Consider the following 18,710-nt stretch of genomic DNA (forward strand, 5'->3'; position numbering starts at 1 on the left):
AGACATGGGGAGGGGTGAAATCACAAAGGACTCACAGAGGACTTTGAAGGGAGGCAGTCACAGAGGAGAGAGTCTGCTTGGTGGGAGCGGAGGTTCTGCCTGGGAAACTACCAGAAACGACCGTGACCCTTGTGTCTGTGCTTTCTGAGGAAATCTTCGCGATTCTATCAGGAAGCTCAGAACATTGGACCTTGTGTTGCTTTAAGCACTGGGAAGAGAAATAGCTCAGTATTCCATTTGATTTGAGGAATGTGGGCGCTGTCTCCTCTAAGTTTGCAAAACATCAACAGATAATTTTGCAAAAGCAGCTATGAGAACGATAACTGGGTTACTCTGTCAAAGAAACACTGCTTTACAGCTGGGTCTTATTTCTAGTTTCTTTGTGAATCAATTTGTTAGACTTAAGAAACCCATGCTGGTGAACAGTAAAATTTCATATCACCCAAGGGCAGCCATAAAGATAATAGGCTGTCATTGCTGTGGGGAGAGAAACAGTGGTTTGTTTCATCCAGGGAAGCAAGAATGAAAGAGGCAAACCTAATCAAGAATAAAGAGCTAAGAATAAAATTCAGAGCTAAAAATTTGGTTGCAGCAATAGTCTATTCTACAAATACCTGTGATGAATCCTACTTGTGAACGTCGCAAAGGATTAGAAGTTACGTGAAAATAGTTAGCGACAGCTGGGTTCATAGTCAATGCGATGCATATCCCACGTATTTATGCTCCTATCCATTAACAAATAACATGAAATTTACCAATGTCATTGTCCGATCAATGTGTAGGTACCTCCAAAATGAATGCTTTACATGTGGCACTGTCTTTTCTTTGCATTCCCAATGACCTCTTTGCTTCTGCATCCATATGCAGAGGTGCTGTGCTAGGACCTCAGAATTTTAATATCGTGCACTTGATTTTCTATAATTAGAGTCCTCCCTCTGACTCTGACCCAGTAGCTGTCATTTCTCTGCGGGTGTGCCTTCTGTCAGAAAGCAAGTATCTTTTTACTTCCACATAAAATGAGACATATGAGGAACATAGGGCTTGATTTTTTTTTTTAATTTATTTTATTTATTTTTGGCTGTGTTGGGTCTTCGTTGGTGTGCGCGGGCTTTCTCTAGATGCGGTGAGCGGGGGCTACTCTTCGTTGCGGTGCGCGGGCTTCTCATTGTCGTGGCTTCTCTTGTTGTGGAGCACGGGCTCTAGGCACCCAGGCTTCAGTAGTTGTGGCACGTGGGCTCAGTAGTTGTGGTTTGCGGGCTCTAGAGGTCAGGCTCTGTAGTTGTGGCGCACGGGCTTAGTTGCTCCGCGGCATGTGGGATCTTTCCGGGCCAGGGCTCGAACCTGTGTCCCTTGCATTGGCAGGCAGATTCCTAACCACTGCGCTGCCACCAGGGAAGCCCAGGGCTTGATATTTTTGATACTGTTAGTTAATTATGCTTCCCAAACCCAATAAGAACACCCAGATTAATTCAACTTTTGCACATCTTATAGATGTAAATACTTAAGAACTTGGTGGGATGTTAGTTGATGACATAGTTTTCAGTTGTCAGAATGTGCAACACATCACAGGCTAGAATTGAACCAGCTCGTTCTAGTCAATAGGCTTGAAATAGAGCAGGGTGACTGTGCTTTTTGGAGTGGAAGCAAACATCTATTATGATCAAGGTGGAAATCAGTAAACCTCCTCAGTTTTCACATGTAAGGTGACTTGCGTTTAGGATGCAGCCAGACAAGCTACCTGGGGAATTTAATAGCAGTTACCAAAGATTCTTTTCTTTCATTTAAAGAAGAAGCCATGGGATTTTTTTTTTCATCCACGGTAAGTGAATGACAAGGACAGCTACTGATGGCTGTGGTGTGATTGAACTCCATCATGATTTCCGGGAATGCTGTAAGAGTCCTGTAATGCTGTCTTGGGGTAAAAACTACACTGTAGCTCTGATGGAAACCACAGTAATTGTGCTGTAAATCCCGTTAACACCCCTGCATTATATCTTGGTAACCACTGCTAATTTGTGCCTCCAGGTTTCCCAGCTTCAGACATTTTTACTGGATCAGCAATAAACAACTGAAACTTATCAAGAAGGGAGGGAGGATTGGGATTGTAATGTGGTTTTTGAAAAGTGAAATCTTAAGTCATCAATCAGCTTGCACAGATTCCTAACATTGCAATCATCCTGTGCTTCTTACAACATTAGGATTTAATAGTGGGCTTTGGCAAAAATAAAACAAAGAGGTAAAACCCAGAGGCCAAGGCTTTCTCGTGGCTTGTTAAATGCTCTCATGGTTCTGTGTTGCACAGGACATGGTTTTAAAACATACAAGCACAGATCTACCATAGTTTCGAAGGCTTATTATTCATAACTCTCAGGTCAGTTGGCTGATTTTTATAACTCCTGTGACTGAATGAGAAGTTCTGGGCTGAACACAACCTTGGGATGGATGAAAGGGAAGGGATGAAGAGAGGGAAAGTCCAAACAGGCTGCGCCTCTTTCCTTACCTCTCAGTCTATAATACGCTTGAAGACTTGCTAAAATCTGTTTCATGGATTCCTGTGGACAGACTTTAAGCCCAGTCGGGAAAAAGGCTGATCTTTTGGTTCGATGCTTTGCCAAATCGAATATTCGTCTCATTGTTGACACTTCGTAAATTTTTCCGGTATTTTCGGTTGTTTCAATTCTTGCGGCATTGTCTACATCTTTAATTTCAGAACGGTATATTTTAATGGAGAGATCTGTAAAAGAAAGATTGATTTCCTGGTAATACTACTCAGCCATAAAAAAGAATGGAATAATGCCATTTGCAGCAACATGGATGGACCTAGAGATGATCATACTAAGTGAAGTAAGTCAGACAGAGAAAGACAAATATCATGATATCGCTTAGGCGTAGAAGCTAAGAATATGATACAAGTGAGCCTATTTACAAAACAGAAACAGACTCACAGACATAGAAAATAAACTTATGGTTATCAAAGGGGAAAGGAGCGGGGAAGGATAAATTAGAAATTTGGGATTAACAGATACACAGTTCTGTATATAAAATAAACAACAAGGACCTACTGTATAACACAGGGAGCTATATTCAATGTCTTGTAATAACCTATAGTGGAAAAACTCTGAAAAAGAATATACACGTGTATAACTGAATCACTTTGCTGTACACCTAAAACATGGTAAATCAACTATATTTCAATTAAAAAAAGATTGATTTCCTGATGAATATATACATTTGTGTGCTATAAGTGAAGCATATAATAAATGGATGGAAAAAACTAAAAATTTGATCCTGAGGGTTATGGAAGTTCTATCTTGCTGTAACTGCCGAATGTGATATTCCAATGACAAGGCATTTTCAGAAATCAGGGAATAGCATAATGGGCTGATCAAGCGTATTTAAAAAAAACAAAAACAACATTTCGAATCATCTTGCCTTTAGGAACTGCCAAATATTGAAACCTTTTCCCACACATCTCTCCTAAAATCACTCCCCACTTAGCACTCAAGCCTCCCGAGAGATGCCTCTTTAGATAGACATTATAATTCAAGTGGGGAATGATATAGCATTGTGGTACCCAGAGGTGTACTCTTGATGAGGAAGTGGAGTGCTTCTAAAGACCTAGGGGAAAAAATGCAACTAAACAACCTCCCTGCCTATTAGCAGCAGCCCTAGGATTTCTCTGAGGGCAGGGCTCCATGGGTGGCAATCTGGTTGAAAGTGATTTGGGGCCTTAGAGTTTCATTTACAGAGCAAACTTGATATTTTATGCGAGATGATGAGAGAAGGGATGGAGGGGAGGTCAAAGAGAGGGTGTTGGCAGAGGATTAAACTCCCGGAGCCATTCATCCTGCTGGCACTGAGGTGTCTGGTAGGGTTAGGTCTGGATTTCATTTTTAGCTTTGTAGACCTCTCATAAAAATAACTTACATTCACTGAGTACTATTTTATTTTGAATTTTTTCCATCGGTATTATTTCATATCACTCTCAGAAAAGCTCTAGTGTATAGACGAAACAGATACCCTTTTTCTCAGTCTGCCATTCAGTCAGGTACTGAGGCCTAGAGGTGTCAGAGCACGTTAACAGCGTGGTCAGATCTCCACTCTCCCCTCCCACTCCATCTCTTTCCTTTCAGCCATTCTACCGTTTAAGAAAGGAATTACTGATGAACAGTTGGGACCACTCACTCTGGCCCCTGGAGACCACCAGCATGTGGCTTACAGAGATTTAAGTTCCCATTTTGTTAAAGAAGGCTCTCCAAATTCCTTTGTGAATGAAAACCAAAAGAACAGAAAGGAGACGGTTTATACGCAAAGTATAATTTAGTAAAATCAGCATCCCCAGAATCTTTCAATTTATCCAAGAGTAAAGAAACAAACAAATGCTAAATGGAGCCAGTTACAAACATAGGTATCAACAGGAAAGAGTATTAATATTGCCCGGTTCTTTAGGAGGACGAGTTCTCCACTCTCTTGACCCCGTTTTTGTACCTGACAGGCAAAACCATAACCAGGGTTAAATACTACTCTTTGCCTTCTCCTCACGGGCACCCTAGTAGCTGAACAAGGTTGGAGAAAAACAATCATTAGGACTTACTTTATATTTATGATCCTTCAGGAATATCACACTACGTTTCTCTGGTCCGTTGAATTTCTCTCCCTCTCTCTTGGAGAACTACACACAACTTTTCTCAGATTTCCTGCACTTCCTGCCAATTCTCACTCTCAGCTGATGACCTTGCTTCACATTTTATTGAGAGCAGAGGAGCCAGAAGATAACTTTTTGGATTTCCAGCCCTGCATCCGCTCACTGGCTGCATCTGTGCTCAGATACTCTGCTTTCCCTCCTGTGACTATCTGATGACTGGTCTGTGCTCCTGTCTAAGCCCAGTTCCTTTACTTATGCACTGGATCCCAGCCTTTTCACCTCGCAAGGACGTTCTTCCAGAAACCCTCCTTTCATTCACCTACTGAATCATTTTTCTCTCTTTCTACTGGATCATTCCTATCAGCCTGCAAACATTCTATTATTTTCTCCTTCTACCTAAACTATTTTTTCTTGATATCACTTTCCCTCCAGCCACTGACCCATTTTTCTATTTGCACTTAGAGCAAAACTCTTTGAAAGATCTGTTTTTACTTCCTTTCCTGAAACAAAGCAAGGTCCTATATGAATGAGGGAGGATTCCCCTGACACCACATGCAAAGCTATCAACATTTCCTCTCTTCATCCCCTCCTCTTTTTTCCTTCCTTCTTTTCATTTATTTATTTATATTTATTTATTTTGATGTTTGCAGTGTGCTCGTAGAGCCCGGGGTATTCAACATGCTATTGTGACACTTCACCAGAAGATGTCGCTATCGAACACATAATATAATGAGAGCTGAAGGTTGGAAAACGGAACCCCAATAATCAGTTCTTTGACTTTGGGATTGTGCGTGTTCAGTACTGACATTTGTTGATGAGGGTGGTGGTGAAGGTTGTGATTTTGCAGCAAAACAGACCATTTGAGGAAGGGCTGAGACATGGCATGGTGGGATGGACTCCCATTGAGCTGGGAGGTTCTCCTGAAAGGCCTGGCAGATAGGGAAATATCAGTATTTAGGTGGCAGGAAGAGGACCGCAGGTTCACAGGCAGGCAACTTCCAGCAGACCGGGGAAGGTGGTCAACACCGAAGGTTTAAACTGGGGTTTAAATTAAATTTCTGTAACCGCTCAATCCTGGAGCTGACCCAGATCCCGCCACCCAGGGTAGCTGTGACAAGTTTGGAAATGTCCAAATGTACAGAAAGGGAAATTAATGAACAACCATTTGATTCAAACACTGAATTCAAACATTACATTATCCTAAGAAAAAGTCAGATCTCGCTGGGGTGGAGAGGCAGCTCTGAAATGCTGGGCTTTTGCCCCTTCATTTATTGTGTTAAAATTAGATTGTCTAAGCATTGCCTAAACATGTCCACTAGTTCACGTGAAGGTTAGCCCTTCAGTCAAAAGTATCTTTTCCACTCTAGGTTCTAGGCTGGTAGGGCCTTGATGTTGACTGGCATCCTGGAAACCACCACCCTATTACATCACTGAAGAGTTTCTTTTTTTCCTTCCTGTACCAAAGTTGGCCTCCAACCATAGATTGTTTACAAAGTTTCCATTTCAGGGCTCAACCTTGCCCACGAGGCAGCCTCTTTCTTGGTTATGTATTCAAGAGGATCCTTACCAGCCTGTTCGGACCAATTCTCACCAGACTCTCTCCTCTAGAGGAATGTTTTCTCGCCATCTAACCCGGCAGGCTTACAATCTAGGATTACTGTACACATATAGTGACAGTAACAGACAACAGAAAAAGGAGAATGGGGCGTTCGCGGCAGCATTGTTATGAGAGTGACAGCCACTGGTAAAAGCACTTAGTGAACCCATTATGCTTTCCTAAGGGAAAAGGCTGCGATGTCCTAATGAATGAATTAACAGGAGTGGAGACAAAAGCTACTGGAATTCCTCCAGAATAAAAATCTCCATTTGAAGAACAGAACTCCACAGAGAGAAAGTGGGGAACACTCCAGGACCAAATCAATAATTGGAAGTCTTAAAAAATAAAAATTTAATCTTGCATATGCTTTCCAGACCTTACCAAAAAAGAGTAAACCGTTCTGGCCTTTTTGCAAACGCTCAGCTTGCTTGTGATCTGTTACATCCCAATCCGGCCCTTCCGTTAGTGGAAATGCTCAATTACCCACCTGAAATTTTTTTCTTCCAAAGAGCAAGGGAACTAAACGTACATTGTGCTTCACGTACCCGAACACGCCTCAGAAATTATGTGGTTGTACTGAACACTTGCTTAATGCTGGTCCAGAAAGTTGCATGGATTTTAAGCACACTGTCTTCTGCATGATCAAGTGAAGATGACAAGAGCTCCTACATCTTGCTTTCTCCTCTATCTTCCTACGTGTAGCTCCCAGTGAAATTCCATCCTGACAAGCCTGCTGCAAGCGAGTAAATGGTGGAAAAGAGGACCATAGAAATTAGGGAAAATTTCAGTGATTTTCTGTAATGAGATACAAAGCCAGTGCAGTCTCACGATAGTCAGCCTACAGACTGATTATCGGTGATGCAGGGTGGATGCCACACCATTGCCCTCCCTGAAGCTTTGGAAACTTGGGTGCCACGGCAGCCTTCCTTGTCTCCACACCACTACCCCCTGCTGAGGGTGAAAACCAGTGCCCCTTCTCTCAAAGCATTAGAGTGGTTGCACTAGTTTTCTTCACATTGCAAAAATAGGTTTGGCCATTGCATTTGCTACGTCAGAAGGAAAGGGTTAGGACCTTGGAAAACCATTGTAAGAAGTAAAGCTTGCTATCTTCTATTATGTGTTTGCATGGATACATATGTATTGGTAAGTCCATCTCACTGCACTAAAAAAAAGAGGAAGAACCAAATCTGTAGGTGAGATGCCGAGAAATTTTGCTGAGGGCGTATGCGGCTTGGTGAGAGGGCAGGGACCGAATGGAAGTTGAAGGGAGGAGTGGAAAAGAGAAAGGGGAACAGTAGGGTCCTACTGTAGAGCACAGGGAACTATGTTCAATATCCTGGGATAAACCATAATGGAAAAGAATATGAAAAAGAATGTATATATACGTGTAACTGAATCACTTTGCTGTACAGCAGAAATTAACACAACATTGCAAATCAACTATACTTCAATGAAAAATAAATAAACAAACAAACAAAAAATACCTACCAAGTTAAAAAAAAGAGTTCATTAGAATTCTGGACAAGCATTAAAAATAATGGTATGAAAATATATTTTGTTGATCCAATTTTTATGAAATAATTATCTGTTCATATACATGGAAAAATCTAAAAAGATCTATGAAAATGTTAATTACAGATTTCCAAAAAAGGAAAGAGAAAGGGGGTGGACTCTTCTGTGCCCCCAGGGGGATGACCTGTGAGCAAGTGGGGTCCTGAGCTCTTCATGTCTGGTAGGTGTCAGGGAGTGGAGAGGCAGGGGTCCAGCTGGGCAGGGTCTTGGACCCAGAACAAAAATGGGTGCTCGCTCCCCACCCCTTTGTGGGGAGACAGAAGAGGGTGTTGAGAAGGGGGAGGAGCATACTGCACAAAGACCGGCCTTCTGTGTCCTCAGAAAGGAGAGCAACGCAACTGAGGCACTTGTCCTGGGGTAGCTTGAAGGGCTCATAGACTGCCTTCATCTAAGGCGAGGAATCCTTCACAACAAGCCTCCTGGCCAAGGCCCGTTCACAGCCACCTGCCGGTTCCAGAGGCACTGTTCCTGCTGCAATTCAAGACCATGGGATGCCCTTGACTCTCAAGTGCCCTCAAGGTCTGCATTCGTGTGTCAGAGGTTGTGAGAAACCACAGTATCAACACTTAGCTTCTTCATGCAGTGCTAAATTTACTTGAGCATTTTAGCAGCGAAGTTTAAAATGTGAAGGATTGTAAATGATTTTCACATGAATACATAAGCAAAATCAGCAAAATCCTTTCTCCCCCAAATAAGCCAGTCTTGAAAGTTAGAAGAGTAGGATATTTCTATAAGCTGTGACTAACTGTAAAGTACAGTTCTTTGGAAAACGGTGAGTGGAGTTGGTTTAGTGCTGAGGTCAGGTTGAAGTAAACAGGATGTGAAACTGAGGTGAGAACAATTATGTTGAAGTTGCTGGCTAGCCTAGATAAGGCTTGTTTTCAGGAGTTGACAGAGAGAAACAGTGTTTTCCCCAGCAGCTGGATGTTTTAGTACCACTCAAATCACACTGGATAGGCAGACACCTTCTCCGTATCCATGTAGGACCAACCCTGTTAAGCCACTTTTAATCATCTCTTCCTTACATTAACTTTTACTAACCTTTTTCTGCTTCCCAATTTTTAACCCATCATGTAAATTTTGGGGACACCATCTCCATTGGTTTCAGAATGTGGAGTTTAGGGCTTCCCTGGTGGCACAGTGGTTGAGAATCTGCCTGCCAATGCAGGGGACACGGGTTCGAGCCCTGGTCTGGGAAGATCCCACATGCCGCGGAGCAACTAGGCCTGTGAGCCACAGCTACTGAGCCTGTGCGTCTGGAGCCTGTGCTCCGCAACAAGAGAGGCCGCGACAGTGAGAGGCCCGCGCACCGCGATGAAGAGTGGCCCCTGCTTACCGCAACTAGAGAAAGCCCTCGCACAGAAACGAAGACCCAACACAGCCAAAAATGAATAAATAAATAAATAAATTAAAAAAAAAAAAAAGAATGTGAAGTTTAAATAAATACACAGGTTACGAATAAGAGAATCAGAATGGAATTTTACAAGTTAATCTGAGATCTGCAGATGATGAGTTGTATCCCACAAATGTATGTGATGTGATAGTTTTCAGAGCATTTTTCTAGCCTGGCTTGACAGAAAGTTTGAATGATATGGAAACCAAAGGGTTTTGCTGGAACAACACTACCAGGTCATTCACAAGCTGGAGGCAGAGTCTGTCCACCATCTGCTTGGAAGTGAGTGGGGAAGACAAGTAGCGGGAAATCACAAAGACCTACCAAGAGCCTATAAAAAAATCCCCCAAATTAGGAGGAAGCTAACTTCAGAAGCTGGGAGTGCACTGAGGAAGTAGCAGGGGACAGGAAGATAGATTTGCTTATGGGACACATTAACCACTTTCCTCTGGTTCCAGCTGTGCTGGTGTCTTTCTCCCTGTGATTCCTAGGGGTGCTACATATTTGAGGCATATTTATCTCATTAGATTCTAACCATGTCTGAAGTACTTGTATCAGAATCATCTAATTTAGCCCAGCATCTTTGTTTTCTGAATCTCTTTGTTGCTGACGATTCTAATATTACAAACTATGAAACAGCTACTCTTAAGTTTTAGTGCTCTCATGTAAACCTGGTCTTGGAGTGTACTGGGAATTCTGAGTAAAGAGAATTGCATGTACAGTGTTCTTGCATATATTGCCACAAAAGAATGATATTGTAGCTACTCAAGGAGAGCAGAATTGGAACAGATTAAACAGGCTAAACAGCTATACATCTCTGCCTTTCTTATGCATGATAAACTATCACAGTTCTTGCAGAGAAGAAAGATGAACTTCATCTTGAGTACCTGTCGGGCTGAAGTTACAGTAAGATAGCTCTGCCTTCCTGAGCCACTTCCTGAACTTGGGCAAATAATCTCAATGTGCTTCAACTTTCTAACCTACAAAGGGTATAGCGATAATTCCAACACCATAGATTTGGATTAATGTTTGCATGTTATATAGTTCTGTTTTGTTTTGAAGATTAAATGAGAAAATAGGTGTCACGATATTGCAGAAGGCCTGGCACATTGTTAGCTCTTATTATGATGTGGTACCATCTTATTTTGAGGTTTAGGGCTAGGAATAAGATAGGAATAGGATTGCCTGATTTAGCAAATAAAATATAGGACACCCAGTCAAACTTGAATTTCCAATAAACAACTATGTAAATTTTTAAATTTTTAGTATAAGTATGTCCCATGCAATATTTGGGACACATTAAATATAAATGGACAAAATGTTTCTGTTAAAAGAGAAAGATTGTCAGACTACATTTAAAAAATTCTACTATATGCTGTTTTAACAGACACATTTAATGAAAAGACATAGGGAAGTTGAAATTAAAAGGATGGAAAAAAGTTATATTATGCAAACACTAATAAAAGGAAAGTTGGTATAGCTATATTAATATCTAATGAGGTCAGAGGTCTGCTGTTAAATGTTCCATAACTAGCTCTTAGGGTTGGATGAGAAGGCCTGATTTGCAACATTTGCCAATTTTTCTGTGTTATAACTCTCCCATGGCTGATTTCAAGCCACTGATGTGCTATTATTGAACACAGAGTTGGGAAGAGATGTGAGCAACTGGCTCCTGTAAGTCAGTATGGGCCAGTTCCAACACATCAGTGGACAAATTTCCTTATTTGGCTGAAAGCATTACAAAGATGATGATAGTCACGTCATAATGGCAAAAATTTTAAAGTCATCAGAAAGATGTAACAAGTTATAATTTTATGTACTTAATAATATTACCTTAAAATATATACAGCAAACGTTGACAGAACAATAAAGAAAGTAAAATCAACAATAATAGCATGTGGATTTTAAGAGATCTTTCTTGGTAACTGATAGAACAAGCAGAAAAAAATTGATAAAGATACAGAGGACTGAAAACATAACTAAAATTGACTTAATGAACATATATAGAACATTATAAAACAAAAATATAATATAGTATATATTTATATTATATATAAAATATACTTTATTTTCAAGCACAGGGAGAACATACAAATATTGACTGTATATTGGACTATAATGCACGTACATTATGTTCTCAGACCAACAAAGAAGTAAGCTAAAAATCAGTTTTAAAAAACAACTGGAAAATTCCCTATATGTTTGGAAATCGAAAAAAACCTAGCGGCAGGACAGGAATAAAGACACAGATGTAGAGAATGGACTTGAGGACACAGGGAGGGGGAAGGGTAAGCTGAGACGAAGTGAGAGAGTAGCATTGACATATATACACTACTAAATGTAAAATAGATAGCTAGTGGGAAGCAGCCGCATTGCATGGGGAGATCAGCTCAGTGCCTTGTGACCACGTAGAGGGGTGGGATAGGGAGGGTGGGAGGGAGATGCAAGAGGGAGGAGATATGGGGATATATGTAATGTATAGCGGATTCACTTTGTTATACAGCAGAAAGTAACACAACATTGTAAAGCAACCACAATAAAGATGTTAAAAAAATGTACTAAGGATGCCATTTACATGATCACAATTAATATCAAGTGGCTAGGGATAAGTCCATGATGTGGAGCCCTTTAAAAAGTCATTATGCAACTTAATTGTAAGGTACTAATAAAAGGAGAGATATTCCATGTTCTTGGTAGAAAGACTTAACACCCTAAAGGTATCAATTTCCCCCAAATTCATCTATGGATCCAACACAATTCCAGTTCAACCTCCATAAGGATTTTTGTGGAACGTGGTGAGCTAACTTTAGAATGTATTCGGGAAGAGTGGAGAGTGAAGAATAGCTTAGACACTCCTGTAGAAAGAGAACTAAGCCAGGGAAACATGGTTACAAGATTTCAAGATTATTATAAATTCGTAATAATTGAAGCAATGTGGTATTAGCTCAGGGATAAAATAATGAACAAACCCATGTCCATGGCAGAAGAGGCATCACAGAGCAGAGAGAAAAGGGGAAACTATCCATTGAGTGGTGCTAAAACAATTGATTATCAGTATTTTTAAAAAAAGAAATTGTTTTCCTGCTTCACACACACATACACACACAATAAATTGTCGTGGATTAAGTATGAAAAACAAAACGTCTTTTATAAGACAATATAGGAGAATATGAAGTCACTAAGACTAATTCAACAACACTGAAATTAAGAATGTGTGTTCATCAAAGGCTATACCATTAAGAGAGTAAGAAGGCAAGGCTACAAACTGACAGAAGGTTTTTGAAAGGGAACATAATTGCAAAAGTGTTGGCGTCTGCAACTTAAAAGGAACTGCTCCAAATCAGTAAGAAAAGACATACATCTCAATGAAAAAATTGGTCAAAATACTTGTTCAAGGACTTTCTAGAAGAGGAAGCACAAAAGACCCCAAAATACAGGAAAAGATACTGAACTTCATTAGTAATCAGAGAAATGCAAATTAAAACCACACTGAGATAGTATTTCACCCCCAATGCAGAGTGACAAAAAATAAAAAGTCAGGCAATAACAAGTGTGGATGAGGATTTGGAGCCAAAGGGATTCTCACTCCAAATGGCACAAACACTTAGGGAGACAGTTCGGTATCACCTGGTAAAACTGAAAACATGCATTCCTCATGACACAATGATTTCTCTCCTACTCAGAAGAGAGAGAGAGAGAGAGAGAAAGAGAGAGCTAGACACTGGAGAGATTCCTGGAGAGCACCAGGGGACAATTGGGAATGTCTGTACCAGTGTTGTATGTAACGCAAAGTCCATCAACAGAAGAATGAATACACAGTGTATCCATACCAGGCAGCAGTATGTCCCAGACGCCTCTCAAGCATCATCTCAGGCACTCTTAGCCTCACCTGTCTCTCAGACCAGCTCTTCATAAGCTCTGACCGATCATGGGAGACACAAGCCCACAGTTCCTTGCCTCTTGCTGTGTCATAGTGTCTGTTTCTCCTGCCCCAGGATTTTCTGTTGCTGCTGAGGTGTGAGAAGCACCAAGACCCACCCGTGGTCCATGGATGGGTACACTGGAAGTGCAGGGAAGTTAATGTCCTTTGAGGTGAACTTTTGAGGAGATCTCTTATGAATTTTTCTCCATTTACCCCTAGGCTCCCAACCTCATGGACAATCTGGAGATCCTGTAGTCTCTAAAGATGGTCCCTTGAAATCAGCAATTGGTTGCACTTGACACCAAGTGCTGGCCAGTTTGGTGAGGCATCTTTATGTTGGTTTTCCCTCTTTCACTGCTTCATCTCTCATTTTCTTCTCCTCCTGTTTCCCTGAAAATGCACTCCCTAATGAAGAGTAGCAGGTAAGCTCTTGCCCCTGGGTCTGATGTACGCAACAGTGCGGATGACTCTTAAAAATATAATGTTGAGCCAAAGAACTAAGTCATAGGAGAACACATACAACATGAGATTACTTATATAAATACACAAACAAACAAAATGAAGAAATATTAATATACTATTTAGAGAATACATCTATAGGTGGAAACACTAATGGCAAGCAACGACATGATTAACACAAGATTCATGACAGTAAAGGGAATGAGATCCTGGCAGAGCAGACAGGGGACTTTAAGATACTATTAATGTTTTATTATTTAACCTGGGAAGCGAGCATGTTATTATTTTTCTCTAAATACCACATATATGTTTTGTACACTCTTGGTGTATATTTCCCAAGTAAGGAGGTCTGCAGAAAGCAATGTGTCTAGCCATGGCATGGACTCATGCAGGCTCTACAAGTAAGGCTGGAAAGGAAGGTAGGGGCGGATTGTGAGGACCCTCAAATGAAATGATTGGACTTGATTCTGAAGGCATTGGGGAGACTTTGGAAGTTCTTCTCTTTCCTTGGCTTTTGGCTTAGTTTCCTTTAACCCTTTTCCTAGGGGAGCAATTATGAAAATAGATGTGGGTGGTGGTGCATGAGGGGTCTAAAGATGGTTGGATGGGGAAACCCAAGTTGGAATGAAAGAAGATGCCTTTATAAAGGCACACGGAAAGACACAGTTTCCTCAAGAATGGCTGAATGTAAATGGGAGAATATTTATCTACTGAATACAACCATATGCTTCGAAGTATTTATCACGGTTCTGTAGCTCTTTCATATTCTTCCCACATTCACTGTGGCCAGAAGAGAGGGGTAGCAGTGGGAGTACATCCTCAATAAATAATCATAACGATGCACACGGTAGGCCAGATTTGACAGTGGCATTTCCATATATGAATTCTCATTACCACGGTTCTGCCAGTCAACCATATCAACTCTCTGTAGGATAAGTTTCAGCATGCAGATTGCCTTGGATCCAGAACAAAAAGTACACTCCCTCCCTTATTAAAATGGTTCCATCTGACATGGTGCTCTTGATTAGTGAGGCTAAAATCCCAGTGAGACTGTGTCTCAGTCTCAGACAGGGAACTCAGACCCAATGGTTGCTGAAAACCAGACTTTTACTATGGTCATTTCCAAATACCTACTGAATTATAATATAAACCTAGAGACTATTGTGAAAAACAAACTGGTTTCTTGGTTTGCCTCAAATGGATTATTTTAAAACAGCATAAGATCTGTGAACATGGCTGAGGCACCAAAGGTATACAGGATCTGAATTTGCATACAGGATTAGCATGCAAATACGGCTGATATTTAAGGTGGTGGCTCGCTCATGATTGATGGAAATGGCCACGAAAGCAATAGGTCCTGTCAACGCTGCCTAATTAGCTCGCACATATAATAGTCCTTCAGTGTGATCAGCAAAATAAGCCTGGAAGGGTCACAAGGCAGCAATCGCCTTTTCTTTTTAAAGCATATAATCTAATAAATGGTCTGAGTGAGGTGTGCTGCCATGGTTTGTTCAATTGGACACAAAGTGTCTTCAATTTCCATGACTGATTTTAAGGACATCTTTTCAGGTATAATTGAAGAAAAATATCTGCCTTCAACCTTTTGAATTACACTGTTCTGAGACTGTAGCAGAGATGATAAAATATAGGAGCTGCAAAGTTAATGTGACTGTCATTGGGCAGCTATCTCAGGTATATAAATGAAGCTTTGTTCTCTGTTTATGGAGCCGCAATGAGGAAAAATAACTTCCTGGGTAATTTTATGAAAGGAGAACATATCCCAGTAGTAAAGAATTAGCAAGAACTGGAGTGTCTTCAAATGCATATTTCCTGACATTTCACAGTTACTAAAATAAATTACCCTACCTTGGTGAGCTAATAATAACTTAGTTAAGGTTTCATTTACTATAACCAAATATAATGCAAAAAGCCCATACTCTGATAAACACCATTTCCATTTTAGGGTTTGCTAAGGGTGGCTTTTCTCTATTCTCTTTCTCCCACACCTCAGAATGTCACAAGCAATTCGATGAAATTGTTTATGAGAAATGGAAATGTAAGCAAATAAAGCAGTGCAGTACACATAGGATATAACTGGCATCCACATTATGAAAACCGAAGAGAGGCGCTTGGTATCTAGATGAAGTAATTGTTCTTTGAAACTATTGAACTGTCTTTTGTTGCACTAAACGATTTATTTAATGAATGTTTTGAAATCGAAACCATTTCACTTTTATGTATCAATGGAAAAACTACATTTGAAATCTGCAAAGCTTAAAGGAAACCTTTTGAAATATCGGCATATCTCTGAATCTGTTAATATTCTGTGTTGGGTACATTGCAAACACTCCACTTGTGGAACCAAATTGGGAAAAATTACCTAGCGACATAGGAAACCTTTTGAGAAGAAATTTGGCAATATGAATCAAATACCATGAAACTGTTTATATTGCTTTGACCCAATAATTTTACTTTAGTGAATTTATGCTAGGAATCTTAAATACCGAGAGAGCTTATGCGCAAAGATATTCATTGCAATGAATATCTTAATATCATAATAACAAAACAATTAGAAACAATTCTCTTTCGTTGAGTATTTAGATAAAGCAAATCATGATATCAACTGAAAGGAACATTATGCAGCCAATAAAATGATGCTTGTCAAAGCAAGATAGCAATGTAGAACATTCATCTGATGCAAAAGATGTGCAAAAAGCCTCATATAAAATTGTGTGTGCAGTAGAACTGCAATCATGTAAAGATTGAATAAGCATAGAAAAAAGACTGAGGGACCATATGAAGGTGCCAGCATAGGTTGTGTTTGGATAGGTGTACTATGGGTAATTTTCCATATCTTTTGATTTTTCAAATAATCTATAACTTTTAAAAAAGAAATTCTTGACTTTAAATACCCAGTTTTTATGGTCCACAGCTAGTTGTATTGAGTTGAACTCTTCTCTCTTCCAAAAGCATTTTCTATGTAAATACACTCATAATGGTTAATTAGTCCGAAATGGGAAACCAGTCTGGCTGAAGTACATAAACTCTAATTACCCATGGACCTCACTAATTAAAGATTAACAGAAATTCACAGATCTGAGGTTCTTATGGAATAAAAAGCCCCAAACAAGTAACCATGTAAGGATTTTTTATTATGCAGTTATAATAGTTTGTTTCATAGATGTAGGCATATAACAAATTGTAGTTTTTTGGTGAGCTTCTTTCATTTAACTTTCTATATGTAATTATGCTATTTGTAATTGTAATAGCTGATACATAATATATGAAAATAGAGAAAATAGCTAAATTAGTTAACATAATTAATTAAACAAACAAAACCAAAGCTGATTTGACTGGTCAAGCTTCTGAAACTGACAAATTGGTATGCTTCAGCAGATTAAGCTCAGAATATACTGGAATCCCATCATTTGTTTATAATTAAAATGTTTTTATAAATGTAAACATTTATATGTAATTGACAAATTGAAAGGCAAGTAAGTAAACTTTTTCTCCATCCATCATCATTTATAGGTAGCAAAACATAAAGGGAATTTTCATATAATCTTTTCCAGAAATTTTCTTCTCTCTCCAGATGCAACCACTAAAATGTTACATATAAAATAACCGACAGATCTGTTATTTTTGTGACTTAACAAATGCAACCAACTATGTGTTTTACTTTTCTATGGGCACTTTAAAACCAATGCTTCAATTAAAAGGTTGATTGTCCAAAGCTACATCATCCTTAAAGAAGAACTGAACATTATTGATTTCGAATGTCTTAAAACATTGTTATAATGGTCAGCCTTATACTTTAAAAAAATTAAGCGTTCTTCAACAAGTTATTTTTAGTACATTATTTTTCTTAAATATGTCTGTTTTGTGGCTTGCTTTAATTTTAGATTCACTTGAAGATTTGCTGTAAAAATTTGCAGTGCTTGTTCTTTTACGCATACTTTACAAGCAACCGAGTTTCTGAATTGGTCCTCATCACGGACTCTGAAGATGAAGCACACTTGCTATTTTCTAAGGGAAAATTACTAATGATTTAACTATGAGAGGGTAAGGAATACATTTTTTTGTTTGATCATAATTGACAAAGTATTAATTTCATTTTTTTCATGGACCTACTAATTTTATTGACATTAATGTTATGAATTTGTATTCAATGTTTTATAAGAGTAAATAGGATGCATTCATCTCTCCTATTTTGTTAACATAAATTGCACTTAAGATGCAAATACAAGATATATATAAAAATACATATATTATGCAAATATAAAATAAATATTCAGCAAGTGAAAACCATTTCTGACAATCATTCAATCAATCAATCAATATTTATTCAAGGCCTACCATATACGAGCCCTCTGAGATACAGTGGTGACTTTCTTGACTTTGAATGTTCAACTCTGTAAATAGATTTTGTATATAAGCAATTAAAAAATAAACAAATATTTAAATAACTTACCTTTGATTCCTTGAACTTGGAGAAAAATCCAAAGAACAAAAATAGCCCTTCTAGTTTCCAAATACATTCTGGCTTTTGTGCATTGGTACTTCTGGTAACAATCACAGAACAGTCCCAAGTTTCATTAAAAAAATAAAATGACAGAAATATGAAAAATAGTGAAATATTGATATTAGCTGAGTGAGGATAACCTTCTTGGTTTACCTTTATGAGGGTGCTAATTTATGAAGAACATGAGCCAGTGCCTGCTTCTGGAATAATCTCCTTATCTTCCCCTTAGGTGTAATCTCTGCTTAAGGACCAGCTGGAGGAAACTTTATCTCATTAACCTTCTGGAGGAGCATCTGTCAGCCCAGCTAGGGGACCCTGAATGCCTTATAAACAACTGTCCACAGACAGAAGGAATGCTTTTCTTCCTTAGTTATTCACCTGTTACAGGGACACAGAGAGCCAGGGGAAGTCCGGCCAAATGCAGAAGAAGGCTGACAGTTAGGGTCAAATATTTTCCAAAATGACATGCGCAAGGAACATCCACTGAAAGAACTTAATTGCCACCCCTGGAAGTATGTGGTTAGTCGATATGTCTGTCTCCAGAGGTAGCAAATCTGTCTCCATTCTCATAGAAATGGCCTGCTTTGTAAATTGCTTTCT

General features: G+C 39.4%; 1 protein-coding gene across 2 annotated transcripts in view; it reads right to left on the minus strand.

Annotated features, from left to right (window-relative positions):
• The window catches only part of IMPG1 (interphotoreceptor matrix proteoglycan 1), a 126,355-nt gene extending 108,229 nt beyond the window's left edge, over positions 1 to 18,126 (minus strand). The window contains exons 1-2 of one of the 2 annotated variants that reach the window (XM_061207430.1): positions 18,060 to 18,126; positions 2,501 to 2,734 (exon numbers count right to left, since the gene is read on the minus strand). In XM_061207430.1, coding sequence (XP_061063413.1) covers positions 2,501 to 2,734; positions 18,060 to 18,126 — 301 coding nt within the window. The remainder of the gene's footprint in view (positions 1 to 2,500; positions 2,735 to 18,059) is intronic. The other variant, XM_061207431.1, reaches the window with a different exon arrangement.
• Positions 18,127 to 18,710: the final 584 nt, after the last annotated feature.

The sequence above is a fragment of the Eubalaena glacialis genome, chromosome 12 (genome assembly GCF_028564815.1).
Source record: "Eubalaena glacialis isolate mEubGla1 chromosome 12, mEubGla1.1.hap2.+ XY, whole genome shotgun sequence".
Lineage (NCBI taxonomy): Eukaryota > Metazoa > Chordata > Mammalia > Artiodactyla > Balaenidae > Eubalaena > Eubalaena glacialis.